The sequence below is a fragment of the Esox lucius genome, chromosome 5 (assembly GCF_011004845.1).
Source record: "Esox lucius isolate fEsoLuc1 chromosome 5, fEsoLuc1.pri, whole genome shotgun sequence".
In the NCBI taxonomy this organism is placed as follows: domain Eukaryota; kingdom Metazoa; phylum Chordata; class Actinopteri; order Esociformes; family Esocidae; genus Esox; species Esox lucius.
Window position 1 is genome coordinate 19829224 of NC_047573.1, and position 23472 is coordinate 19852695.

Sequence of the window (23472 nt, forward strand, 5' to 3'; positions counted from 1 at the left end):
CTGCTCCATTTTAATGTGTTTTACTCTCCTTCAGTACCTACCGTCGCCCCCGGTAACGTTCAGGCGGAGGCTGTGAACTCCACCACCATTCGTATCTCTTGGACCGCCCCCAATCCTCAGTTCATCAACGGGATCAACCAGGGATACAAGGTGAGCGGCGGTACCATCTACCAGGTGACAGGCTACGGCTTGCAAGGTCGACGACGCTGCGCCCTGTCGCTAAGGGTGAGCCGAGGGATCGATGGTGATCGAGCTGCTAGTAGCTCCGTCGGAGCCATCGAGCTGGAGCCTGTTTCCGTAGCGGCTCCATGTAGAAGCACACCGCCTGGAAGGAACGCTGGCCTGTGGCGGGTCCTTAGACTAGTATGAGGCTGGTACATACTTCAGGGTCATAGTGACAAAAAACAAACCGCGGGTAGACATACTGTTTGCGCTGTTTCTAACTATTGTGAACGACGGCATGCAATTAGTCGCTTGTTTCTCTGACCTTCGTAGATCTTCATGTATTTAAGCAGCATTGTGACTGAATCTGGGTGTCTGCTGTTCGCATCTCTCCGACTCACACTGTTGAGGATGTTTTTTTTTTTTTTAACGCAGTCCCTCATTAGAGATGCACTCGATAGGATTGGAATGAGATGTAGGGAGAATCACTGCTTCGAATCAACCGTGTTAGAACTCCATTCTGTGGTGAGGCTGTGTGATGTGATGACACTGCATTTCTTCCAGGAGAATTAATGAGAATGACTCCGGCCAGACTTAGCAGGACATCTCAGGGGTCACCATTAAACTCACTATTAAAGTCTGTCTCTGACTGCAAGGCCATCCCTCCAGAGAGTATACGGTGGAGGCTGGGGAGGGGCGGGGGGAAGAGAGAGGTCATAGGGGACATCCATTGATTCCACATTCAGCTCACACGCACACTCAGCCGCTTGCTAGCTCCACGCACTCTTTCCCAGAGACAAACATTACTTACATCCCGGGAACCAAGCTAGATACAGTCCCCTAACATTGCCCAAGGGTATTTATTATGGGAACGGTGAATTTGCCTAGCAGTACATTAACGCTCAGTTAATGTGTATGTGAAACCCCTCTACATTACCCTTTTATACCCCAGCTAAAGTCTTTTTTTTTTTTCTTTTTCTCTCCATGGTCTCGTTCCAGCATTGCCTTCCAGAGCTCACTTCAGTGGCAGAACACGTTCAGTGGTGCTAGCCATTCATATGACAGTTATGATGCCAAATAGTACCCCAGAGTAGTTCAGCAGCTTAGGAGAGGGAGGAGAGTCGGTTTAAACCAAATGTGATAATGATTAGATTTGGAGAGTTACCGTTCTATTTAAATACAGGTTGTGGGGAGAATATAGGATGAATAGAAGCCTGACGTATTGACTGGTTCAGTCTGGTTCCCATCCGTCCTGAACTATGAGGGTGAACGTCTGGCCTGCTCCTATAGTATTACTTCTTCCATTTTAATTTATTTTCTCTGCCCTCGCCCTGTTCCAATCTTCTCGCTAGCTGTTAGCATGGGAGCCAGGTCAGGAAGAAGAGGTCACCGTGGTTACGGTGAGACCTAACTTCCAGGACAGCGTGCATCTGGGCTACGTGACGGGGCTGAAGAAGTTCACGGAGTACTACACCTCCGTGTTGTGTTTCACCACGCCTGGGGACGGACCCCGCAGCCCCCCGAAAGGCTTGAGGACACACGAAGACAGTGAGTTTGACTAAGTCTCTCGATACACACACAATAACACAAATGGACCCCCTCTCTCTCTCACACAAACACACACACACACTGTTGAATGGACATGACCAATCACAGTGAAACAAGCCCATTGGGTCAAATATATTATTCATGCACAGCCTTGTTCTGCATATGTCCTCATCATTACGAAGGCCACATTTGGGTTTCAGCACAGATTCCCACATAATTGGACATATAATCAAAGGATTCGGTTGGCCATACTTTGTTAGGCATTGGACTGTCATTAAGTCATTTGAAATGTAAAAGGCTCATTTTGATAATTTGTTTCGGCTATCAAGCTGTAATTACTTCACAAAGTTCCATGTAAGAGCAGACATATTTAAGAAATGCAATTATATCTAATAAACACTGTTACATCATATATTCAATTTGATATATTAAATTACATATAATGTAGTGGTCAATGCCATTGACATCTATGGGATCTATTGTGTGATAATTCTCCTCACTGTTATGACGGTACTGTTCCTCTCTAGCACCCGGGGCAGTGGGTCACCTGAGCTTCACAGAGATCTTGGACACGTCTCTTAAAGTTAGCTGGAGAGAACCTGGTGAAAAGAATGGTGTCCTCACAGGTACACTACACCGATACATGCTAGAGACCACACCATTACATGCTAGGGAGATTACCTTGGTTAAAAGGTAATCTTTCCTATTTTGGACACCAAATGAATGATGTAATTCTTTCTGTGTGGTACTAGAAAAATAAATAGATTTTTCTGTGTGGTACTATAAATGTATTAAAACCCAAATATGAGCTAGTTTTGGTATTACAAATTAGGTCGAAATGGAAGACATGGCATCACTCCCACAGTGTCCTGTCTGTTTAGGTTTCAGCTGGTTTTTGTTACAAGTACAGTATCTCTATGTGGTTGACTTATGTTCCAGGGTATCGTATCTCATGGGAGGAGTTTAACCGCACAAACACACGGGTGACCCACTACCTCCCCAATGTGACTTTGGAGTACCGGGTCACCGGACTGACCGCACTCACCACATATACAATCGAAGTGGCCGGCATGACCTCAAAGGGTCAGGGACAGCTGTCCTCCTCCACCATCTCATCAGGAGTTCCTCCAGGTCAGTAAACCCCCCCCCCCCCCCCCCCCCGCCAGCCAACCCATCACCTATATCATTGATCCCAGCCCGGGGACGTCTGGAGTCCATACTGTACGCGGCCAGGCCAGTCCAGGGGTGTCCATTAGGGCAAAGCAATTAGAATGAGTTTAGAATTTATTTCACCCAGAAACCACACTGGAGGTATGACCCCCTCAAGAGCGTTTAGGGTAATTCCACGTTACGACTTCCTATTAACACACGTTACAGTACAATACCCCCATTCAATCACTTTAGCGCCAATGTCTCCCCCAGTCATTCTACAGTATGTTTTTCAGAGCTGTCAAATAAAAAGAGCCGCTCTATCATGGGCTGCTGTGAATACAGTACAGCGCTGTGGTTATGGTTCCCAGAATGGTGATTACTTCAACTCTTTTACTGGATTAGTCTTTAGCGCTACGCCTCCAGCCTGGGTCTCCTGCTTTTTTTCCTGCTGTGTGTTTGTGTGCTTTTGTCTGCATAACCAGTCATGCTAATGATTTAGAGCTGCTGATGTTACCATTCTAGATACGTGGCCTGTAGTCCAGGGTTTGCAACTCCGTTCAGCTGCAGGGCCATTTTTGTCATGGTGAATGGTCAGGGGGTGGAACATAATTAAGTATGTATGTGTAAATATATTATGTTCACTGTACATTGACCTCAAGTAAGACCAAAAAGGGATTGTATTTGATAATGACAATGATTTAAATACACGCCACAGTGTTTTAGAGAAATACAAAACCTGTACTCTGTCACAATAGCACTGATGTCTCCCCCAGCCATTCTACAGTATGTTTTTCAGAGCTGTCAAATAAAGAGAACCATTCTATCACAAGCTGCTGTGAAAACGCTACAGAGCTGTGATTAAGGTTCCCAGAATACTGATTACTTTAAATCTTTTACTGGATTAGGCTTTAGAGCTGCGCCTACAGCCTGTGCCCCCCCCCTCTCCATGACTCTGTCTAAATAACCAATCCTTCTAATGAATCAAAGGCGCTGATTTCACCATTCTAGATAGTCCCTATATAGTACAGTCTAGGATTGATTTAGCTCTGGGCTTAATTTCGGTTGCGTGGATGGTCACCACAAAATGACTGCAACAATCAAATGCGTTATATGTTGATAATATTGAGACACTGTTACGTAATGCCTCCTTATTCTAAGTGGGTAAGACCTTGGATCCATAGCGCTCTGGTTGAATTAGATGCACCTTATTGGCGATAGGTTGTCTTTCAGGATTCAGCCTGGTAACACTAGTGCTGCCTTAGTGCATTTTTTAGGTGTTCTGTGAAGCCCTCCTGTGAAGTGTCTATGAATGGTGGGTTGCTATGGCATTAGGACATTTGTTAAATAAAGGTGACTGTTGCCTGGTTGTTAGCCATACTGTGTCCACAAAAAATGTCAACTAGCAATCTTAATGTTCCTGTGTGAGAGGCCTTTTCCGTAGTAAAAGCCAAATGAGCACACCTTTTGAAGGTTACGGGGACACATCCAGTTCGGTTCAACATGTAAGCTAAGGATCCTTACTTTTTTTATGCGGATGTGAGTATACTTTCTGTATGTTATCCGTTACAGTTTTTAGTTACCGGTCCGAAATTATAATGCTTTATGTGCATTTTTTCCTGACGCAGAGTGGCATTGTTTAAATTCAGTCGGTTTCAGCTTTTTAGATGAGAAGGGAACCAGCACATATATGCCATTGTCAGTGCAGTCTGCTTTTCTGCTTTTCTGTCATCACAGTTCTCGACTGTGAGGCGCGATACCCTTTGACATACAGTGTCTGTCCATTATAATCAGTCACAATGATGATGGCAATGCTACTCTTCATGTGGGTGAATCTTTGCCATATTCAGCTTTTTTCCCCACTCAGATTTTCAGAACCACCTGCAAACGTATGCCCTAAAAGGTGAGAGAAAATGTAATTGCTACTCATATGGCTGTCTCTATGTGAGGCCTTTTGACTAGATTCCCATTTGGTTCTGCTACCTGATCTGAAAGGTTTTTGTTTTATAATCCCCTGAGAGTTTGAGTGAAGTGGGTCTTTCATGTGAGCGAGATAACTCAAAAGCATTGGCTCGTCTCCAGTGCAGTATCCATTTTAGACCACAAGGGTCCACTGTCACACAGGGATATTTTAAATCAAGTTGAAGCACACACAGAACTGACATTATTGACTAAATATTGCTGTTGATACTTTTTATTTAGAATTGAAATAGTTGTTCTGGTTTAAATGGTATTGGTAGTATGTGCTTGCCCTTTCTGTCTGCCATTAATGCACATTGTGGGTGAATGAAGATTGAAGTGGCTGGGTAGCGTAACACTGAGTGGATTCCAATAGAAATTATAAGTCACTTTGCAATCCAGAAGAATGTCATGTGCAAGGCCAATAATACAACAAATTCCTGATATTTTGTATAGGTTTATTAGTAAAGTAATTTAGGTACTGGCTTGTTGAACACTAAGGGAAAGAATCCAACAACCATGTCTCTGTCACTAACAAGTACAGTCATCGGTGGTAACTGTAGGCACCCTGGGAAATATACAAATTAGCCATTACACAGTTCAGTGTTAAAGCAACCCCTGAGTGTTGGCTGGCAACAGTGAAGAGTGTCATTGATACAAGGATGAACACTGAGTTTGAAGGACACAACACTGGTGTGCAATCCCAATTTTTTAACATCTGTTCTCCTCGCTCCTCTGTAGAGCTGCCTGGACCTCCAACCAACCTGGCCATCTCCAACATCGGTCCTCGATCTGTAACTCTCCAGTTCAAACCCGGCTACGATGGAAAGACCTCAATTTCTCGCTGGCAGGTCGAGGCCCAGGTAAGGATACCTTTTACCCAGAGAGAAGAGCTGATCTTTGTCATAATGTGTGTTACTGCTCCCTGTTACTGTTCTCTGCACAGGTGTTTCAAGGGCACCCTCTAAAATACCTCTGTAATACCTTTAAAATACTCTCTAATACCTCTGTAATACCTCTAAAAAAAACCTCTAATACCTCTGTAATACCTCAAAATACTCTCTTATACCTCTGTAATACCTCTAAAATACTCTCTAATACCTCTGTAATACCTCTAAAAAAAACCTCTAATACCTCTGTAATACCTCTAAAATACTCTCTTATACCTCTGTAATACCTCTAAAATACTCTCTAATACTTCTGTAATACCTCTAAAATACTCTCTAATACCTCTGTAATACCTCTAAAATACTCTCTTATACCTCTGTAATACCTCTGTAATACCTCTGTAATACCTCTGTAATACCTCTAAAGTACCTCTGAAATAGTCTCTAACAATCCGGCGGTCTGTTGTGTGTTGTTGTTGTGTGAAGGTCAGTGTCATAGGAGATAGTGAGGACTGGGTGACAGTACACCAGTTGCCCAACGAGCCTGATGCCCGCTCCCTGGAGGTGCCAGGCCTCAACCCATACACCTTCTACAGGTACTGTCCCAAATCCATCCGGTACACTTCAGTCCTGCTGTTATTACGGGTCTTACTCAACCCATTCAGAAATTCAACCCTACACCATCTCCAGGTTAGCTCCATGTCCATGTTTTCCTGTTTCCTGTTGACTCCAGGAAGTGTGGCTGCCGCTCTGTCGGGAGCCAACGGGGAAACAAATCAATAAAACAATCGTGCTGACCAGCCCCCGGCCTTCTGGGGACCCCTCCCATGACCGCTTGTCTCTCGTTTCCTCCCTGCAGGTTCCGGATGCGTCAGGTCAACATCGTGGGCACCAGTCCCCCCAGCCAGCCGTCCAGGAAGATCCAGACCCTGCAGGCCCCTCCGGACATGTCCCCCGCCAACGTCACCCTCCGCACGGCCAGCGAGACCAGCCTGTGGCTCCGATGGGTGGTAGGCATCGTCAGACTCTGCCACGTCCCGACTGTTTCGAGGCTTGACGGCGTGTCTCTCGCACGCTCGCGGTCATCTCTCCATTTTCAGTGCATTTTCGTTTCTCTCCCTCTCTCCCGCTTCTCCTCTGTCTGCCCCCCCCCCTCCCCCCCACCAGCCGCTTCCAGAGTGGGAGTACAACGGCAACCCGGAGCTGGTGGGATACCGGGTCCAGTACTTCCGTACCGGCTCGCAGGGCAGGGGGCTGACTCATGTGATCGCCGACCGGCTGGAGAGGGAGTTCACCATTGAGGATCTGGAGGAGTGGACAGAGTACGAGGTCAAAGTTCAGGCCCTTAACGGCATTGGCGCCGGGCCCTGGGGTCAACCCGTCAGAGGGCGGACCAGGGAGTCTGGTGAGGTCCCACTTCACACGTCTCTCAGATCAACTCCCGCATCTCCTTTAATACAGCCCTACGCCTTAACCAGGGCCTGTGGGGAATAGGGTAGCATTTCGGATGCCGTTGGAAGGACCTTGTTCCCAACCGTACGGCAACCGCCTCATCTGCCCACACTGCTCACCCTTAGCTGTGTCGTGTGTCGGCAAGATGTTAGCGGATTTTGGGGCTAGACTGTCTTCAAACTAGCTTCCGTTTCCCTGATCACAGGACGCGGGGGCTCTGCTCAGGCTTTTGTTTCAGGCCTTCTATAGGTTATTAGACCCAGTCAGTTGACAGTACCTGACTCTCAGACGCACCCGCCATGTGTGGGCATGGCTTCCAGACATCCTGCCGACGACTTCTTTTATCTACCCACGCTTACGTTATGGAGGCCAGGGGTGTTTTATTCTTCCTGCCTCACAAAGCCATATGAAACGGAGACCAACCTGTCTGCCTTCCCGCTGCTCCTCCACAATCGTTCCTTCACTCCCTCTCTCTCTCTCTCGCTCTCTCTTTTTGTTGATCTCTCCTTTTCTTTCTTTTTTTTCTCTCCCTTTCTCCCTCTTTCTTTCTTTCCCTCTCTCTCTGCCTCACATTCTCTCATCCTCAATCTACTCCCTCTCCCAAATAAGTTATTGCTGTGGAAAGTGTTCCCACAGGCATTGTCAGGGCATCCATGTAGACACATGCCTTATCAGTAAGGATACACATAGTTAATAACAGGAAAAATAATAATACTTAATATTAAAGTAATAACGACAAAGTAGTAACAATTTACAGAATTAATTCAGATAAGGGGGATGATAATTATATATCTTTCCGTCTCCCTTCGGTTGTGTAGTCACTGTGGTTACCAGACTTTAGGCAGCGGAAGGTAGCGAAGGAAATTGGGAACACATGGACGTGGAATTCCACTGCATGTTTTTCCTATTTTCCACTCACTCTAGCAATTTCTTAGGAATCAGAGTATTCTGTGCAGGCAGGAGTGCCAGGAAAGAGCCGAAGCCTAGCTGGCCTATTAGAACTGGGCCTCAGTCACGCCTGGCTTAGACCATAGACACTAGGCCACAGTGCTTCACCAGTGTGTATCTTTATCACCACACACACACAAACGCAAGGGCGCGCACACACACACACACGGTACACACCGACATTCTTATGAACAGACAGGAATGCATGGCAGGCTGGATTTCCACATTTGGTCATAGAAGATTCTTTCTGTTTCTTTGCTCTCTCCTCTGTCCAGTTCCTTCATGCGGGCCCAGCAACGTGTCTGCCTTTGCCACCACCTCCAGCAGTATCCTGGTGCGCTGGTTCGAGGTACCACAACCAGACCGGAATGGACTTATTCTGGGCTACAAGGTGTGTAAGGTGGTTAGTTATCACAATATCCTTAACATGGCTACTTTACATTATAACCAAACGTTCCGTGACTTGAGGCTTTTTCTTTTACCCTCTCTACTCCACGCTTGCTCCCCTCCTCCTCTCCTCCCCCATTCTCCCCCCACCAGGTGGTATACAAAGAAAAAGACTCAGACTCACCCGTCCTGTTCTGGACAGTAGAGGGGAATGCCAGCCACAGTGTCCAGTTGACTGGGCTGGGGAAATACGTCCTCTATGAGATTCAGGTCCTGGCCTTCACGCGCATTGGAGACGGCATGCCCAGCTCCCCACCGATACTGGAGAGGACCCTGGATGACGGTATGCCCTGGGCTGCCTGCTATTTGCCAGTCCAAAAGTACAACAACTTTGAAAGAGAAACAGTGATGGATACATTCATGTAAAATAAACTACACCAACGACGCCCATCCCCGCTCCCGTTCGGTATCATAACAACCGATGTTGTGGAAAGCGGTGCTGAAATGTATTTTTCTTTTAATATTTTTTTATTTTTATTTTACTTAATGCTTACTGTGTAGATGTCGCGTGCCATTTCATGAGAATTTCACTGCTCAGAACAACGCTGTGTTTTTTGGTGCATTTGACAATAAAAAAATACTTTGACTTTGAAAGTGTAACCCATCTGCCCTCTTCCCAGTGCCTGGTCCTCCTGTGGGCATCCTGTTCCCTGAGGTCCGGACCACTTCAGTACGCCTCATCTGGCAGTCCCCATCCCAGCCCAATGGCATCATCCTGGGTATGTGGTTCACATTTGACCCGGACCATACCTTTACCGTTTACTTTAGACTTAGCATGAAACCGTGATGTTTCTTAGTTGTTGTTCATGAGTGTGTCCCAACGCTGTCATGCTGCGGGCATGTGTTCTTCCCCCCCCCACTTTCAGCCTATCAGATCACATACCGGCTGAACTCGACCAACAGCAACACAGCCACGGTGGACGTGCTGAACCCAAGCGCGCGTCAGTACACGGTGACCGGCCTGAAACAAGAGTCGGTGTACGTGTTCCGGATCACAGCCCAAACACGCAAGGGCTGGGGCGAGGCCGCCGAGGCCCTGGTGGTGACCACGGAGAAGAGAGGTGAACGTTTGGTTTAGTGGGCATGTCTGATAGGTTACATTAGGCCCGACGTAGTGTTAACCATGCCTGTACTGAGTTAGCATTGCGTTAGCATTGTTTCATATCATTAGGTAGATTGTTTACTGTCTCTACATAGATCCGTTGTGTTTCAGCTTTTTCCAGTGGGAGCTTTAAGATGAATCGCTCATACAAACAAAGTGCCAACTGCAATACAGACTGGAGGTAGAAGGGTGACGGTTTAGATGTATAATGGGATATGGATCATGATTATGGCAAAGTTAGTATGTTGGACGGTCAGCCGAGGAAACAGTCGATGGTCTTTAGACGGAGAGGGCAGCTCAGTCACAACCCTGGTGTTAGAGACCAACAGGTCTGTAACCTCAGGGGAGCACCACACCGTCCCCCAATGTCCTCTCTGTGCCGTGGGCTTTAGATACCTAGCTGGTGATATTCCTCCAGACCTACAGTGCCCACAGTAAGACATGTTACAATAAAATAAGAGTTATTGTTCCTGCAGTAGAAAGGGACATCCAAATCATTATGAAAATATGAGGTTTGTGTAGTCCATTCTTTTTAACATAGCAGACAGTAGTGACATCTGCTGGTCATAAATATATGTATATATATATATATGACAAGTTTAAGGTTTATACTGAAGTCTTCTTGTCAGGTTGGGTAGTTTGTTGTGCTCTTCAACTGGGGGAATGAGTTAGCATGCAAGAGAATCTACAAGTTTATAGTCTCTGTTTCAGTCCAACACTGTTAACGCAAGATCTCAGTCAATTCACTCCTTCACATTTAGCACAGTAAACAACAGAGCATTCCAACGTCATCCGAAGATACATTTATCTTATAATGCTTCACAGATTCAGCACATTGCTTTCTAATGAGTTTCAAACCTCCCGGTAACATCTGCCGTTATCACATGCAAATAGTTAGAAGGTAGGGTGTAAGCTGTGGCTGTAGAACATGGGTCTGTTCAACCCTGTCCCTCCCTCTCTCTCTCTTCCATTCTCTCCCTCAGCTCGCCCCCAGCCCACCGGTCGTCCTGTTGTACCCCAGGAGGACGTCCAGGCCCGCAGTGTATTACTGTCGTGGGAGCCAGGCAGTGATGGCCTTTCTCCAGTCCGCTACTACACCGTCCAGCTGAGAGAATTGCCTGACAGTAACTGGACCGTCCACTCTTCCTCGGTCAACCACGAGGCCAGCTCCTACATAGTCGGAAGGTACAGCACCATACCTAGCATATTAACTAGTAGCCTAACTCGCACACTACCCTGCCTAGCACCTTAGCTAGTAGCTTAACTAGTAGCCTAACTCTCGCTCTACCCTGCCTAGCATCTTAGCTAGTAGCTTAACTAGTAGCCTAACTTGCGCACTACCCTGCCTAGCACCTTAGCTAGTAGCTTAAGTAGAAGTCTAACTCGCACACTGCCTAGTAGACAGTAGAGACTATTTTTGTAGATCTGCTTGAAACAATTACTCTAAGGCCTGGATATAAGTGAAAGTAGAACATCACATGGGAGGGTTCATGGGAGTTTGCCCAACCAGTCCACATGTGTTTTGTGTATTTGGAGAAGGCATTCGACTGTGTCCCTCGCGGCATCCTGTGGAGGGTGCTTCGGGAATATGGGGTCCTGGGTCCTTTGCTAAGGGCTGTCAGGTCCCTGTACGACCGAAGCAGGAGCTTGGTTCGCATTGCCGGCAGTAAGTCAGACTTGTTCCCAGTGCATGTTGGACTTCGGCAGGGCTGCCCTTTGTCGCCGGTTCTGTTTGTAATTTTTATGGACAGGATTTCTAGGCGCAGCCAGGGGCTGGAGGGTGTCAGGTTTGGGGACCACACAATTTCATCTCTGCTCTTTGCGGATGATGTTGTCGTGTTGGCCCCTTCAAACCAGGACCTTCAGCAGGCACTGGGATGGTTTGCAGCCGAGTGTGAAGCGGTGGGGATGAGAATCAGTACCTCCAAATCCGAGGCCATGGTCCTCAGTCGGAAAAGGGTGGCTTGCCCACTTCAGGTTGGTGGAGAGTGCCTGCCTCAAGTGGAGGAGTTTAAGTATCTAGGGGTCTTGTTCACGAGTGAGGGAAGGATGGAACGGGAGATTGACAGACGGATCGGTGCAGCTTCTGCAGTAATGCGGTCGATGAATCAGTCTGTCGTGGTGAAGAAAGAGCTGAGCCGCAAGGCGAAGCTCTCGATTTACTGGTCAATCTACGTTCCTACTCTCACCTATGGTCATGAGCTTTGGGTCATGACCGAAAGGACAAGATCCCGGATACAGGCGGCCGAAATGAGCTTTCTCCGCAGGGTGGCTGGGTGATCCCTTAGAGATAGGGTGAGAAGCTCGGTCACCCGGGAGGAGCTCAGAGTAGAGCCGCTGCTCCTCCACATCGAGAGGGGTCAGCTGAGTTGGCTTGGGCATCTGTTTCGGATGCCTCCAGGACGCCTTCCTGGGAAGGTGTTCCGGGCCCATCCCACCGGGAGGAGATACCGGGGAAGACCTAGGACACGCTGGAGGGACTATGTCTCCCGGCTGGCCTGGGAACCCCTCGGTGTCCCCCCGGAAGAGCTGGAGGAAGTGTCTAGGGAGAGGGAAGTCTGGGCATCTCTGCTTAGACTGCTGCCCCCGCGACCCGGCCCCGGATAAGCGGAAGAAGATGTATGTATGTATAGAACAACACAGTTTAATAGTACATACAAAATAATGTGCCTGTTGTGATGACTGCCCCCCCATGCTAGGCTGAAACCCTTCACCTCCTACCAGTTCAGAGTGAAAGCCACCAACGACATAGGGGACAGTGAATACAGCGAGGAGAGTGAGGCCATCACCACACTACAAGATGGTAAGACGCCTAGCCTCTTAACACTGTAGGGTATTGGGGTATTTTGCACTGAAAATAATGTCCATTGTTAACATCACGTGGTCCGCACTTGGTTCGGCCTTTGTTGTCCTTGTGTTTTGTTTTGTACTTGTGCCACGTTGGCAACCCGTGTTCTATCTGTTTTACGTCAGTGCTGGGACAGAATCCCTCCCTGACTAGCATGTCAGTGTGAGTTAACCTAATGCTGTTGTGAAGGCGCTGTTGGCAGCAGTACAATAGGTGATGTCATCTTCAGCTGTGTGTGTGTGTGTGTGTTGGCGGGGGGGGGGGGGGGGGGGGGTTGTTAATGTGAAAACAGATTTACAACCAAACGACCATGAAGAACTTACATTAAGTCAAGGAACATTCTGAAATCATTCTTATGGCTCTTTTTCCACTTTTGTTTGTAGCTGTGTGGTGAATATTACTGAGTCCCTTATTTGGCCCTGAGTGGTAGACCTGCTCTGCTTTGCTTGGTGCTTTAGCTGTATTCATCTATTTAACTTCAATCTTTGTTCTCTGTTTTCTCTCTTCTTGTCCAGCCCCTGACGAAGCGCCAACAATCCTCTCTGTCACACCACACACCACTACATCCGTGCTGATTCGCTGGCAGGTATGAAGAAGTGTGGTGATTGGTCTTGATGTCTGTCTTTCCAAAACCCATTCATCTGTCAGTCACCGGGGTGATAATAAGAGGGCAGTGCAGCTGTCGAAATCTGTTCTCAGTCCAACACACAACTTCTCTTTTCCCGTCTTTATCACAAACACCTGATTTAGCAGACCATAAAGAGAAATGGAGAGTACCCCAGTTCCTGTTTGATGACTTCACATGACCACTCAAAGGGTTATAGCAGAGCCTTTTACTTTTTTCTATCTGTTCTGTTTAGTCTTTCGTCTGGTCCTGTCATGTTTAACGACAAGGGGAATTTCTCTCCAAGATGCGGATGAGCTCAGGTTGTCTGGGGATTTTTCAAACGTGTCTCTATCATTCTCTCATTGCGCACTCCCAGTGAATTGAAGGACTGACCATAAATATCACCATGACATGTACAATTATAGGGGAATTTGGAAATAATGAAAAGACTTTGCAATAGTTTCTCCAATGACAAGTGGGTTTGCTTGCTCAGCGTCTGTCAGAGAGATGACGCTGGTCATGGCCTACAGTAACTGTCTGTGTTGTCACCGCAGCCTCCGTCTGAGGAGAAGATTAACGGGATTCTCTTGGGCTTCCGGATACGGTACCGGGAACTCCTTTACGACCGCCTCCGCAGCTTCTCAGTGCGCGCTGTCAACAGCCCTACGGCCACCTGGGCCGAGCTCACCTGTAAGTCACAGTCTCCCGTCAACCTTTCCCCAACCCTTCTTTAACCTTTCCACGACCCCCCCCCCCCCCACCCTACGACATCTGCACGGGGCAGAACCCCTTCGGAATGTGAACAGAACCCCTTGAGAATGCGGCTGTGACTGTCATACCTCACTCAGTATCCACCTGGTGTAACTGCTCATTGTGACGTGGAATTTCTCCTGAAGATTTCTTTTCGTTTACTTTGACTATATGGGCTTTTTCGCTTATCTATGCATGCAATAACATGTCTCTCCTCTGCTCCCCCTCTCTACCTTGTTGCTGGCTGCTCTCGTACTCACGTTTGACCTCTCACATGCTACCTCACAGCCCCCTACAACGTGCGAAACCTGAGCGAGTCCTCTCTCACCCAGTACGAACTGGATAGTAAGTGTTCACCTGCTTGTCTACACTCAAATGACTCACCGCTGAGAATACACACCGAGCAGCCCAGAGCCCTGGCGCTGCAACACAAACTCACACCCGCACATGCAGTCACACGCACAGAATTAAGTCAGTGTAGACCTGGCCATTTACTGTACATGATATACCCAGATATGTGTTTGTGGGGGGGTTGTGTGTGAGTTTTTATAACTATAACTCACAGAGATAGTAGCTCATGACAAATAAGGCTAAGTGCATTTCGCCCTTTCCTCAGTTAGAAGAAAAGGCTCACTTGGTTGCCAAAAAGTATGTTTAAGGAGGCTTTGTCTGTTTTTTCTATGGTGTTTTGTAGTTTCAGTATCGCCAGTTAAGTCCAAGTTTCGTACTTGTATTTGTTTTGTTAAGCAGCACAAAACCAGATGGTCACATATTTTCAGCATATTTCTTTTCAGTGCACAATAGCAGCTTAATTAGACCCTTGGATTCATTCTGACTGCTGCAAATGTAGACATGTTTATTTTTACCTAATCAAGATATCTTCTGGCATGTATATTGGTTACCCTAACAAAATTGGTTTCTGACCTCAAGCGTCCCTCCTTGAGAAACAAAAGTTAAACAAAACATTGCAGCGGTGGTGTGTTGTCGGATAAGGTAAACGAGCTGTTGTTCCCTGTTCCCCAGACCTGAGCAAACACAAGCGTTATGAGATCAGAATGAGTGTGTATAATGCTGTGGGCGAAGGACCAACCAGCACGCCCCAGGAAGTGTTCGTAGGAGAGGCAGGTAAGTCAGAGATCGAAGTGTGTGGCGGTAAGGTAAAGCCCCACACGTACGAACAAATGTACGCACACGTATCCCCACAGATATTTAAAATTCACCTCAACAGTAGCTGAATCGCGGAACTAGACTGACCGCCGTAGTTGTTGAGGTGCTCTTGGTACAATTAGTTCATTCAGGTTTCATGATAGGCTTTCTTTCAAAATCTCCATGTCTTTCACTGTGTGAGCCTTACAGTAAAATAATCTCACACATGGGGTGGAGGGGTTTCAGACTTCAGTGTTGCCAAGATGAGTAAGAAGAAAACCTACATAATGTTTTTTTTTTTCTTTCAATTTTACTTCATTTTCCACCATTTCTTTTCACAGTACCCACTGCCCCGCCCCAAAACGTGGCCATCCAATCAGCAACAGCCACCCAGCTGGACGTGACATGGGAGCCTCCCCCATTGGACACTCAGAACGGAGACATCCAGGGCTATAAGGTGTTTATTGCACAAGGTTCATAAGGATGGAGTTATAGTGTGGAATTCTAGAATCCTAATCGTTCCAATCAATGGCAGTTTGTTGATGTCGCTACTCTTCAGTGAACTTCCCTTTTTACTGTGGGCTAATGTTTATTTTGTCCACACATTTTCTGCTTCTTCCTCCAGGTGTATTTCTGGGAGTTCCAGCGTAAAAACGAGACTGAGAGGCTGCGAACCCTGTTCCTGCCTGAGGGGGGGGTGAAGCTGAAGAACCTGACTGGATACACGACCTACATGATCAGTGTGGCCCCCTTCAATGCAGCTGGGGACGGGCCTCGTAGCCCCCCCACCAGGGGTCGCACACAGCAGGCCGGTATGGGCCAAGCACACATGCATACACACAGAAACACACACACACTCGCACACTCAGGGAAGTGTGAGGGAGAACTGTCGGATTAAAACCAAATTCTAATTCCTCCTCCAGCCCCCACAAACATTCCAGGAGTGTCTATCTGTAAGCTTTCATACGATGCACTTAATTAATGCTGTCAGCATGCCAGTCCAGAAATGTTTAAAACCACATGGCGTAAACATCGGTTCCCTGTTAATGGCCTCTTTCAGGCTCTTGACTCATCCACTGTTCCCAGGAACGTCTGGTTTAGTATAAAATGGTAGGATTATTTTCTTTTTGTCTCAAACCTCCTTCTGGTTTCTTGGAAATGCTTTCTCTCTGGCTCAGTGTTTTTAATAGTAACAGAAGGCCCTCATCGAATCATTTCTCCCAAAGATGACCGCCCCGTCCCCACCCCCCCCCGCCTTCTATACAGTTAATGTAGACATTTGCTTTTCATTCAACACGGTCCTCAAAGGGATTTTTGTGGAAGTTTGCCCCGTTTCATATCTCAAGAGGGAAGTGGATATGGGGGTTGGTCGGATGACGGAAAGGCTGGAAAGCTTTAGGCTGCATACAAGATAGGCCCCTGGTTCCAGGCGGGCCCTGTTGAAAAGCTGCGCTGTGCCACCACTGAGGTGACATTTTGGACAGAGCTGTACGTTTCCTGGCTCCTTCCGTGTGCCGCTGCCTCAGAGGTGGAAGTGGAGGATGTGTTGATATGAGAGGAGGAGAAGGGCGGAGACGGATGAGTTTCACTGGGCTGACAACCGGAGGCTCAACACACAATGAAGCCTGTGTCTCAGAGGATATGAGCAAATCCTGCTAGACCTACCTGTTTTTACTGACATCATTGTGCTAGTCCCCAAATAATGGTACATGCACTGTCTCTGTAGCTCTTTGTCGGTGAAGAGCTTGGTTCAGACCAGGGCTCTACACGAAGGTGTTGTTCAATAAAACAGGGCATATAGGATTGTCTGCTTCTTTTTTTTGTTTTCCAGTATTGTGCATTAGAAATAAGCTTTCATAAAACTGCCAAAGATGCTACTCTGAAGCAATGGCATTTTCTTTGCTTTGTCAGCATTCTGAGGCTGAGGTATGGCCTTTTATGTTCTAGAAGATACGCGGGGGCATCAGTCATTTAAATTCTCAAAGACTGTTCAAATCATGGTCACTTTTACGAAGGCACTTACAACTTCTGTTTTCTTGTTAATTAAGCTCTTTAGTGTTGGTTGGGACTATGGTTAAAAAGGTGGCTTTTGAAGGTTTTTCAGAAGAAAACATTATTCATAAAATAATTTATTTGATTAATAAAAAATATAGGCATTCTTACCGTATTGGAGAAATGTCCATTCCACCTGTCTGTTGAGGCTTTGCGATTTACAATTTATCTTTGAAGCAGATTTTTCTCAGACAAAACATAATAGAAACAACTAATTTAATAGAGGCCCTGGGGATTTCATCAGTTTAACCAGAACAAAATGTTTACGCTATACTAACCAGATATGTTAAACGTTTAATTTGTAGTGTAGGGCCTATAAATGCAGCTCTATTACTAAATGCCCTGGGGACAATGAACAACACATCGAAAATAGCTTTGTGATGACTTTCCTTCTTCAAACAGAATGCCTTACACAACAATGGCTGTGATATACAGCGGGCAATAAGAAAGGTGATCTCAATGAGTAGTGTAATGAATGTGTAGTACTGTACTTGTCATTCCTGACCTTTAACCTCTGACCTGTGTCTTGTGCAACCACTAGCCCCCAGTGCACCCAGTTTCATCCACTTCAGTGAGCTGACCACCACATCGGTCAACGTATCCTGGGGAGAGCCCACCTACCCCAACGGAATCCTGGAAGGCTACCGGCTGGTTTACGAGCCTTGTACCCCCGTGGGAGGTATGACTCAGATCTGCTTCCACATCCAACCTGTACTATATCTCATTACTGAGTGATTGTCGGCCATTCTCGCCTTTGTTCACTCCAAACAACGTGTGGATTCTGTCGAAATTGTTGCTGCGTTAACCCTTTTAATCCATCTCCCATGTATGTCCCAACAACTGTTGGAATGTGTTTGCGTCAGTGTGTGTGTGTATGTGTTGCATGTTGTTCCCATCCACACACCGGGTGAAAGACCCACTCTAAATGTGGTGTGTTTGTCTAGAGTCTTCCGTGGCCTGTGCCGACTGTCTTCACTCCCCCTCCCCCCCAGGAGTCAGCAAATCAGTGGCGATGGATGTTAAAGGGGCCCAGCTCTGGATGAAGATCAAGGATCTGGCTGACGGGGTCACCTACAACTTCCGCATCCGAGCCAAGACGTTCACCTACGGGCCTGAGGTGGAGGCTAACATAACCATGGGGCCTGGAGAAGGTCAGTCTCCCTCTGACTGTCACTGAGACCCAAATGCTTCGCCTTGCAATATGTGGATGACTAAAAAAGTGCGAAATCTTGAGTTCACGTCAACTGAGTTTGCGGGTCTCAAGTCAAAATGTGACCCACAAAATGTTCAGGTTGCCTGACAAACCAACCCCTTTGCTAACCTGTGACCCAACCTTTTATCCCACGTAGGAGCCCCAGGGCCACCCGGTGAGCCTTTCATCTCTCGCTACGGCTCGGCTCTGACCATCCACTGGACCAACGGTGACCCCGGAAGATCCCCGATCACACGTTATGTCATCGAAGCCCGTCCCTCAGGTAGGACTGCCTGCCACGCTGGTGACAAACTGGACTTGTTTTGATATACTCCTTTAATCATTCAGCGGCACTTTCAACAGCACATCTACAAAATGTCGTTCCCTGCAGCCTTTTTGACTTCTTTTCTGGTGCTGTGGGTCATACTGAAAATGTCTCATTTAAGTTAGTTAACGTCCTTTCCAGTCATGCAATCTCTTAACCCAGCCGCTATGTGCTTCAAAGGGAATAATATGATTAAGAAAAGAGGGTCAGTGGTCTCCGACTGATGGGCATGCTTACTTGCTGTTCCGCTAATGGAGTATTGATTGGGTTGCAGCAGAGCATGACACGAGTAGTGTCAGGTTTCGTCCGTGATTGACAGCCGTACAGAGGAACCAGAGGGTGATAGAGGCACGGAGATGGGGGTGGATTACACCACTACTTGAGGAATGGGGAGACGGGAGACTGTGAGTGGGTGGGACTGAGCCCCAGATGTTATGAGTGCTTCTCAGAGAGTCCAGTTTGTATGGCTTACTGATCCCGCCGGGATGTTAGGGATAACTAGAGAAAACCCAAACTCTCTTCCCAGATCGTTGTCTCTTGACACCCCTAAATATAACGCCAGTGGTCCAGTTATCTCAACCCAACCCCTTCAGTAAGCCTTGTTGCTGGTTATAAGGCTCACTGCTACAGACTACATTCACCATTCATGTCTTCACGATGTCCCACTGATATTAACTTTGAATGAACTGTGGTGTTTACTCATGTTCTTGCCCACTCCATAAAAGTTTTCTCCATAATCTCAAGAGGGAGATTTTTATGGTTATTAGCACTTAACGCTTATGGATTCTCAAAGCCAAATATAAAAATGATCTACCTACAGTAGACGCTGTTATACAGGGTTTTTCTTACCTCTCAAAGAACATCATGATGTTTATGGGTGCTGTAAAACATATGAATTGTATGTTTATGTGGTATGACCTGAATGAATGACCTTTGACAATGCCAGGGTATGTTTTCATATCATAGGCTTTTAAAAAGACTTTATGGCAAAGCTATACTGAATACATTGCATCTTGTTTACAACCCTCTGTTGTTTCATGTCTGATAACTATTCCAATACCTTCTTCTTCTACTTCTACTCTGGTAACAGATGAGGGCTTGTGGGATATCTTGATCAAGGACATCCCAAAGGAAGTGACGTCATACACCTTCAACATGGATATTCTGAAGCAAGGCGTTAGTTATGACTTTCGGGTCATTGGAGTGAACGACTATGGCTACGGATCTCCTAGTCCGGCCTCTGCCTCCATATCTGGTGAGCTAATATATAACCACGTTTGTGTCTCAAACACCATCCTATTCCCTATGTAGTGCAATATGTTTGACTAGGCTTCGAATGAGGTAGCATTTGGGACACAAATATTAATTGAGTTTAGGGATTTTGTATTAATCAAGGAAAATGTCATACTTTGTAAAAGTCTACACACCCCTGTTAAAATGCCTGGTTTTTGTGATGTAAAAGAATGAGACAAAGATAAATAATCTCAGAACGTTTTCCACTTTTAATGTGACCTATAATGTGAACAATTCAATTGAAAAACAAACTGAAATCTTCAAGGGGGAAAAATGAAAAATAAAAACCTTACAATAACCTGGTTGCATAAGTTTGCCTCTTATAACTGGGGATGTGGCTGTGTTCAGAATAAATCAATCACATTCAAACTCATGTTAAAAAGAAGTCATTACACACCTTCCATCATTTAAAGTGACTCTGATTAATCACAAATAAAGTTCAGCTGTTGAAGTAGGTTTTTCCTGACATTTTCTTAGTTACATCTCAGAGCAAAAGCCATGGTCCGTAGAGAGTTTCCAAAGCATCAGAGGGATCTCTTTGTTGAAAGATATCAGTCAGGAGAAGGGTACAAAATAATTTTCAAAGCATTAGATATACCATGGAACACAGTGAAGACAGTCATCATCAAGTGGAGAAAATATGGCACAACAGAGACATTGCCAAGAACTGGACGTCCCTCCAAAATTGATGAAAAGACTAGAAGAAAACTGGTCAGGGAGGCTTCCAAGAGGCCTACAGCAACATTAAAGGAACTGCAGGAATTTCAGGCAAGTACTGGCTGTGTGCTACATGTGACAACAATCTCCCGTATTTTTCATATGAATGGGCTATGGGGTAGGGAGGCAAGACCGAAGCCTTTTCTTACAAAGAAAAACATGCAAGCCCGGCTGAAGTTTTCAAAAACAAGCATCAAGTCCCCCAAAAGCATTTGGGAAAATGTGTTATGGTTTGATGAAACCAAAGTTGAACTTTTTGGCCATAATTCCAAAAGGTGTGTTTGGCGCAAAAACAACACTGCACATCACCCAAAGAACACCATACCCACAGTGAAGCATGGTGGTGGCACCATCATGCTTTGGGGTTGTTTTTCTTCAGCTGGAACCGGGGCCTTAGTCAGGGTGGAGAGAATTATGAACAGTTCCAAATACCAGGCAATTTTGGCACAAAACCTTCAGGCATCCATTAGAAAGCTTAAGATGATTACGTTCACCTTTCAGCACGACAACGACCCAAAGCACACATCCAAATCCACAAAAGCATGGCTTCACCAGAAGAAGATTAACGTTTTGGAATGGCCCAGCCAGAGCCCAGACCTGAATCCAATTGAACATCTGTGGGGTGATCTGAAGAGGGCTGTGCACAGGAGATGTCCTCGCAATCTGACAGATTTGGAGCGCTTTTGCAAAGAAGAGTGGTCAAATATTGTCACGTCAAGATGTACCATGGTAAAAGACTCCTACCCAAAAAGACTGAATGCTGTAATACAATCAAAAGGTACTTCAACAAAGTATCAGTTTAAGGGTGTGCACACTTATGCAACCAGGTTGTATAGAGTTTTTTATTTTTCCCCCTCCAAGATTTCAGTTTGTTTTTCAATTGAATTGTTCATGTTATAGATCACATTAAATGTGGAAAAAAGTTCTGACGTGATTTATCTTTGTCTCATTCTTTTACATCACAAGAACCTGGCATTTTAACAAGGGTGTATAGGCTTTCTATATCTACTGTAGCCCAAGCTGTTGTTTTCATGTCCTAAATTTGCATCAAAGTACCCCAGGCTTGTATTGCTTTGTCTCGTTGTTATAGTGTGTGTCCTTCTCCTTCAGCTAAAAAAGTGGCGCCGTTCTATGAGGAGTGGTGGTTCCTGGTGGTGGTGGCCCTTGTAGGTCTGATCTTTATCCTTCTACTGGTCTTCATCCTTATCATCCGGGGCCAGAGCAAGAAGTACGCCAAGAAGTCTGACTCAGGTAATAGTCCAGTACCTCTAGACAACATACTGTTTGTGATGGTCCTCCTATCTCAAGCACTCTAGCATAAAGTGGATTACTTTTGGGAGGTAAACGACAGAGAGATAGAAGGTGGGGATAAGAGTAAATGTGAGAGAATTATCTTTCAAAGAGGGCCTTGGGGTCTAGCTAGTTGTGCAGTCTGCTCGCCTCTGACATCAGCGGGTATTTCCTCTGGCTCAGCACTTCTGCCGCTTTGTGGCCCTGCCAGGCTTCCAGGCTGGGCAATGGGGGCCTCCTGCCAGGTTTGGGCATCTTGCGGGTCAACGCATTTTTCTGACTGACAGACGAAGCACAAGAGTTCCATTCTTCACTCTGTTCTGTGGCCTCCCTCCCTTCTGTGCTCTGTCACATGCCCAGATACTCACACACATACACACACTCTCACAGATTTCCTGTCTCCCGCTTGCGGAACGCTAGACCAATGTAAGCTAACAGATCGCCACGTTTGTCATGTGTTTGCATAACGACAGCTTGCCCCCGAGTTACTTTTTGTATGGGGCTTCTGTGTCAGTGGGGTATGTTTGGATCCTGGCCTCCAATTTTGGATCAGTATATCAACATCCGCTTATAAGGCTTTTGACCTAGACTCTGCAGGTTTTAGTTTTGGATTAAAGGCTGTTGTTTTTTTGATCATCTCAGATCTATCAACGACATTTATAAGAGGCACGTCAGCCTACACTCATTGTAATAGTAGTTATTAAATCTGTCTGTTGTTGGGGATTCTCTCCAGTCACTCCGCTAGTATCTGTTGAACACTCTTTGTGTAGGCGTATCTAGTACTAGTATCTGTTGAACACTCTTTGTGTAGGCTTATCTAGTACTAGTATTTGTACTCAAATGGCACCCTATTGAGTCTCAAATGGCACCCTATTCCCCTTGTTGTGCACTACGACCCATAGGGTTCAGGCCTTATAAGTTAGAGCGAGGCATTTGGGCCCATTTGGTAGGAGCACCAGAGAAAGCTGCATGAGACACATAGCACATCGAGTTGTGACAGGATAGAGTCTACGTGTTTAACATACATTATACCCTGCCTGCCATTTGACCTGTGGTAACACAGTTTCTCCCTATGTGTGTTTGTCAGGGAACAACTCTAACTGTAACGCCCTGACTCACGGGGACATGATCAGCCTGGATGAAGGACGATTTCCTGCCCTGGAACTCAACAATCGCCGGCTGTCCGTCAAGAACTCCTTCTGCCGTAAGAACGGCGTCTACACTAGGTCGGTAACCAGTTACAGCCATGCCAAATAAAGTCTTTCACTTCATTTGTTTGGATTCCATCTTTGTTCCGAGCACTGGTGTTTTAAGCGGAGGAGCCGAGTCTCGGTATGTGAATAAAATGTATTTGCAGGCCGTAGTGTTGGAATTTATTAAAAATGACACTTTTAAATTGACTTTTTTTAAGTATTGCCCTAGTGTCATTATTGAGGAAGCTCCAACTCATGCTTTGGGAAATCTTACTGAGCTTGATGAATTGATCAAACAGGCCTTTATTCTGTGATGAAATGGAATGGATGCTGTCCTAGTAAATCCCATGTTCTCACTGTAAAACAGAGAACAGCTGCTCCCCTCTAATGAGGCTATATATTCCA

The 23472-nt window shown here is 46.2% G+C and overlaps 1 protein-coding gene across 10 annotated transcripts in view; it reads left to right on the forward strand.

The window, feature by feature from the left end:
- Window positions 1-23472, forward strand: part of sdk2b (sidekick cell adhesion molecule 2b) — a 298546-nt gene that overhangs the window by 254193 nt on the left and 20881 nt on the right. For 5 of the 10 annotated variants that reach the window (XM_013133839.4, XM_013133840.4, XM_020046793.3 and 2 more), the window contains exons 18-43: window positions 35-150; window positions 1515-1710; window positions 2238-2336; window positions 2650-2841; window positions 5560-5681; window positions 6192-6301; window positions 6565-6715; window positions 6873-7110; window positions 8381-8496; window positions 8646-8835; window positions 9173-9271; window positions 9419-9613; window positions 10638-10839; window positions 12354-12457; window positions 13018-13088; window positions 13664-13799; window positions 14148-14204; window positions 14883-14984; window positions 15347-15462; window positions 15631-15817; window positions 17599-17736; window positions 18002-18208; window positions 18407-18532; window positions 19665-19829; window positions 21695-21835; window positions 22962-23100. In XM_013133839.4, the coding sequence (XP_012989293.1) occupies window positions 35-150; window positions 1515-1710; window positions 2238-2336; window positions 2650-2841; window positions 5560-5681; window positions 6192-6301; window positions 6565-6715; window positions 6873-7110; window positions 8381-8496; window positions 8646-8835; window positions 9173-9271; window positions 9419-9613; window positions 10638-10839; window positions 12354-12457; window positions 13018-13088; window positions 13664-13799; window positions 14148-14204; window positions 14883-14984; window positions 15347-15462; window positions 15631-15817; window positions 17599-17736; window positions 18002-18208; window positions 18407-18532; window positions 19665-19829; window positions 21695-21835; window positions 22962-23100 (3715 nt within the window). The remainder of the gene's footprint in view (window positions 1-34; window positions 151-1514; window positions 1711-2237; window positions 2337-2649; window positions 2842-5559; window positions 5682-6191; window positions 6302-6564; window positions 6716-6872; window positions 7111-8380; window positions 8497-8645; window positions 8836-9172; window positions 9272-9418; window positions 9614-10637; window positions 10840-12353; window positions 12458-13017; window positions 13089-13663; window positions 13800-14147; window positions 14205-14882; window positions 14985-15346; window positions 15463-15630; window positions 15818-17598; window positions 17737-18001; window positions 18209-18406; window positions 18533-19664; window positions 19830-21694; window positions 21836-22961; window positions 23101-23472) is intronic. The other 5 variants (XM_013133841.4, XM_020046795.3, XM_013133843.4 and 2 more) reach the window with 3 other exon arrangements.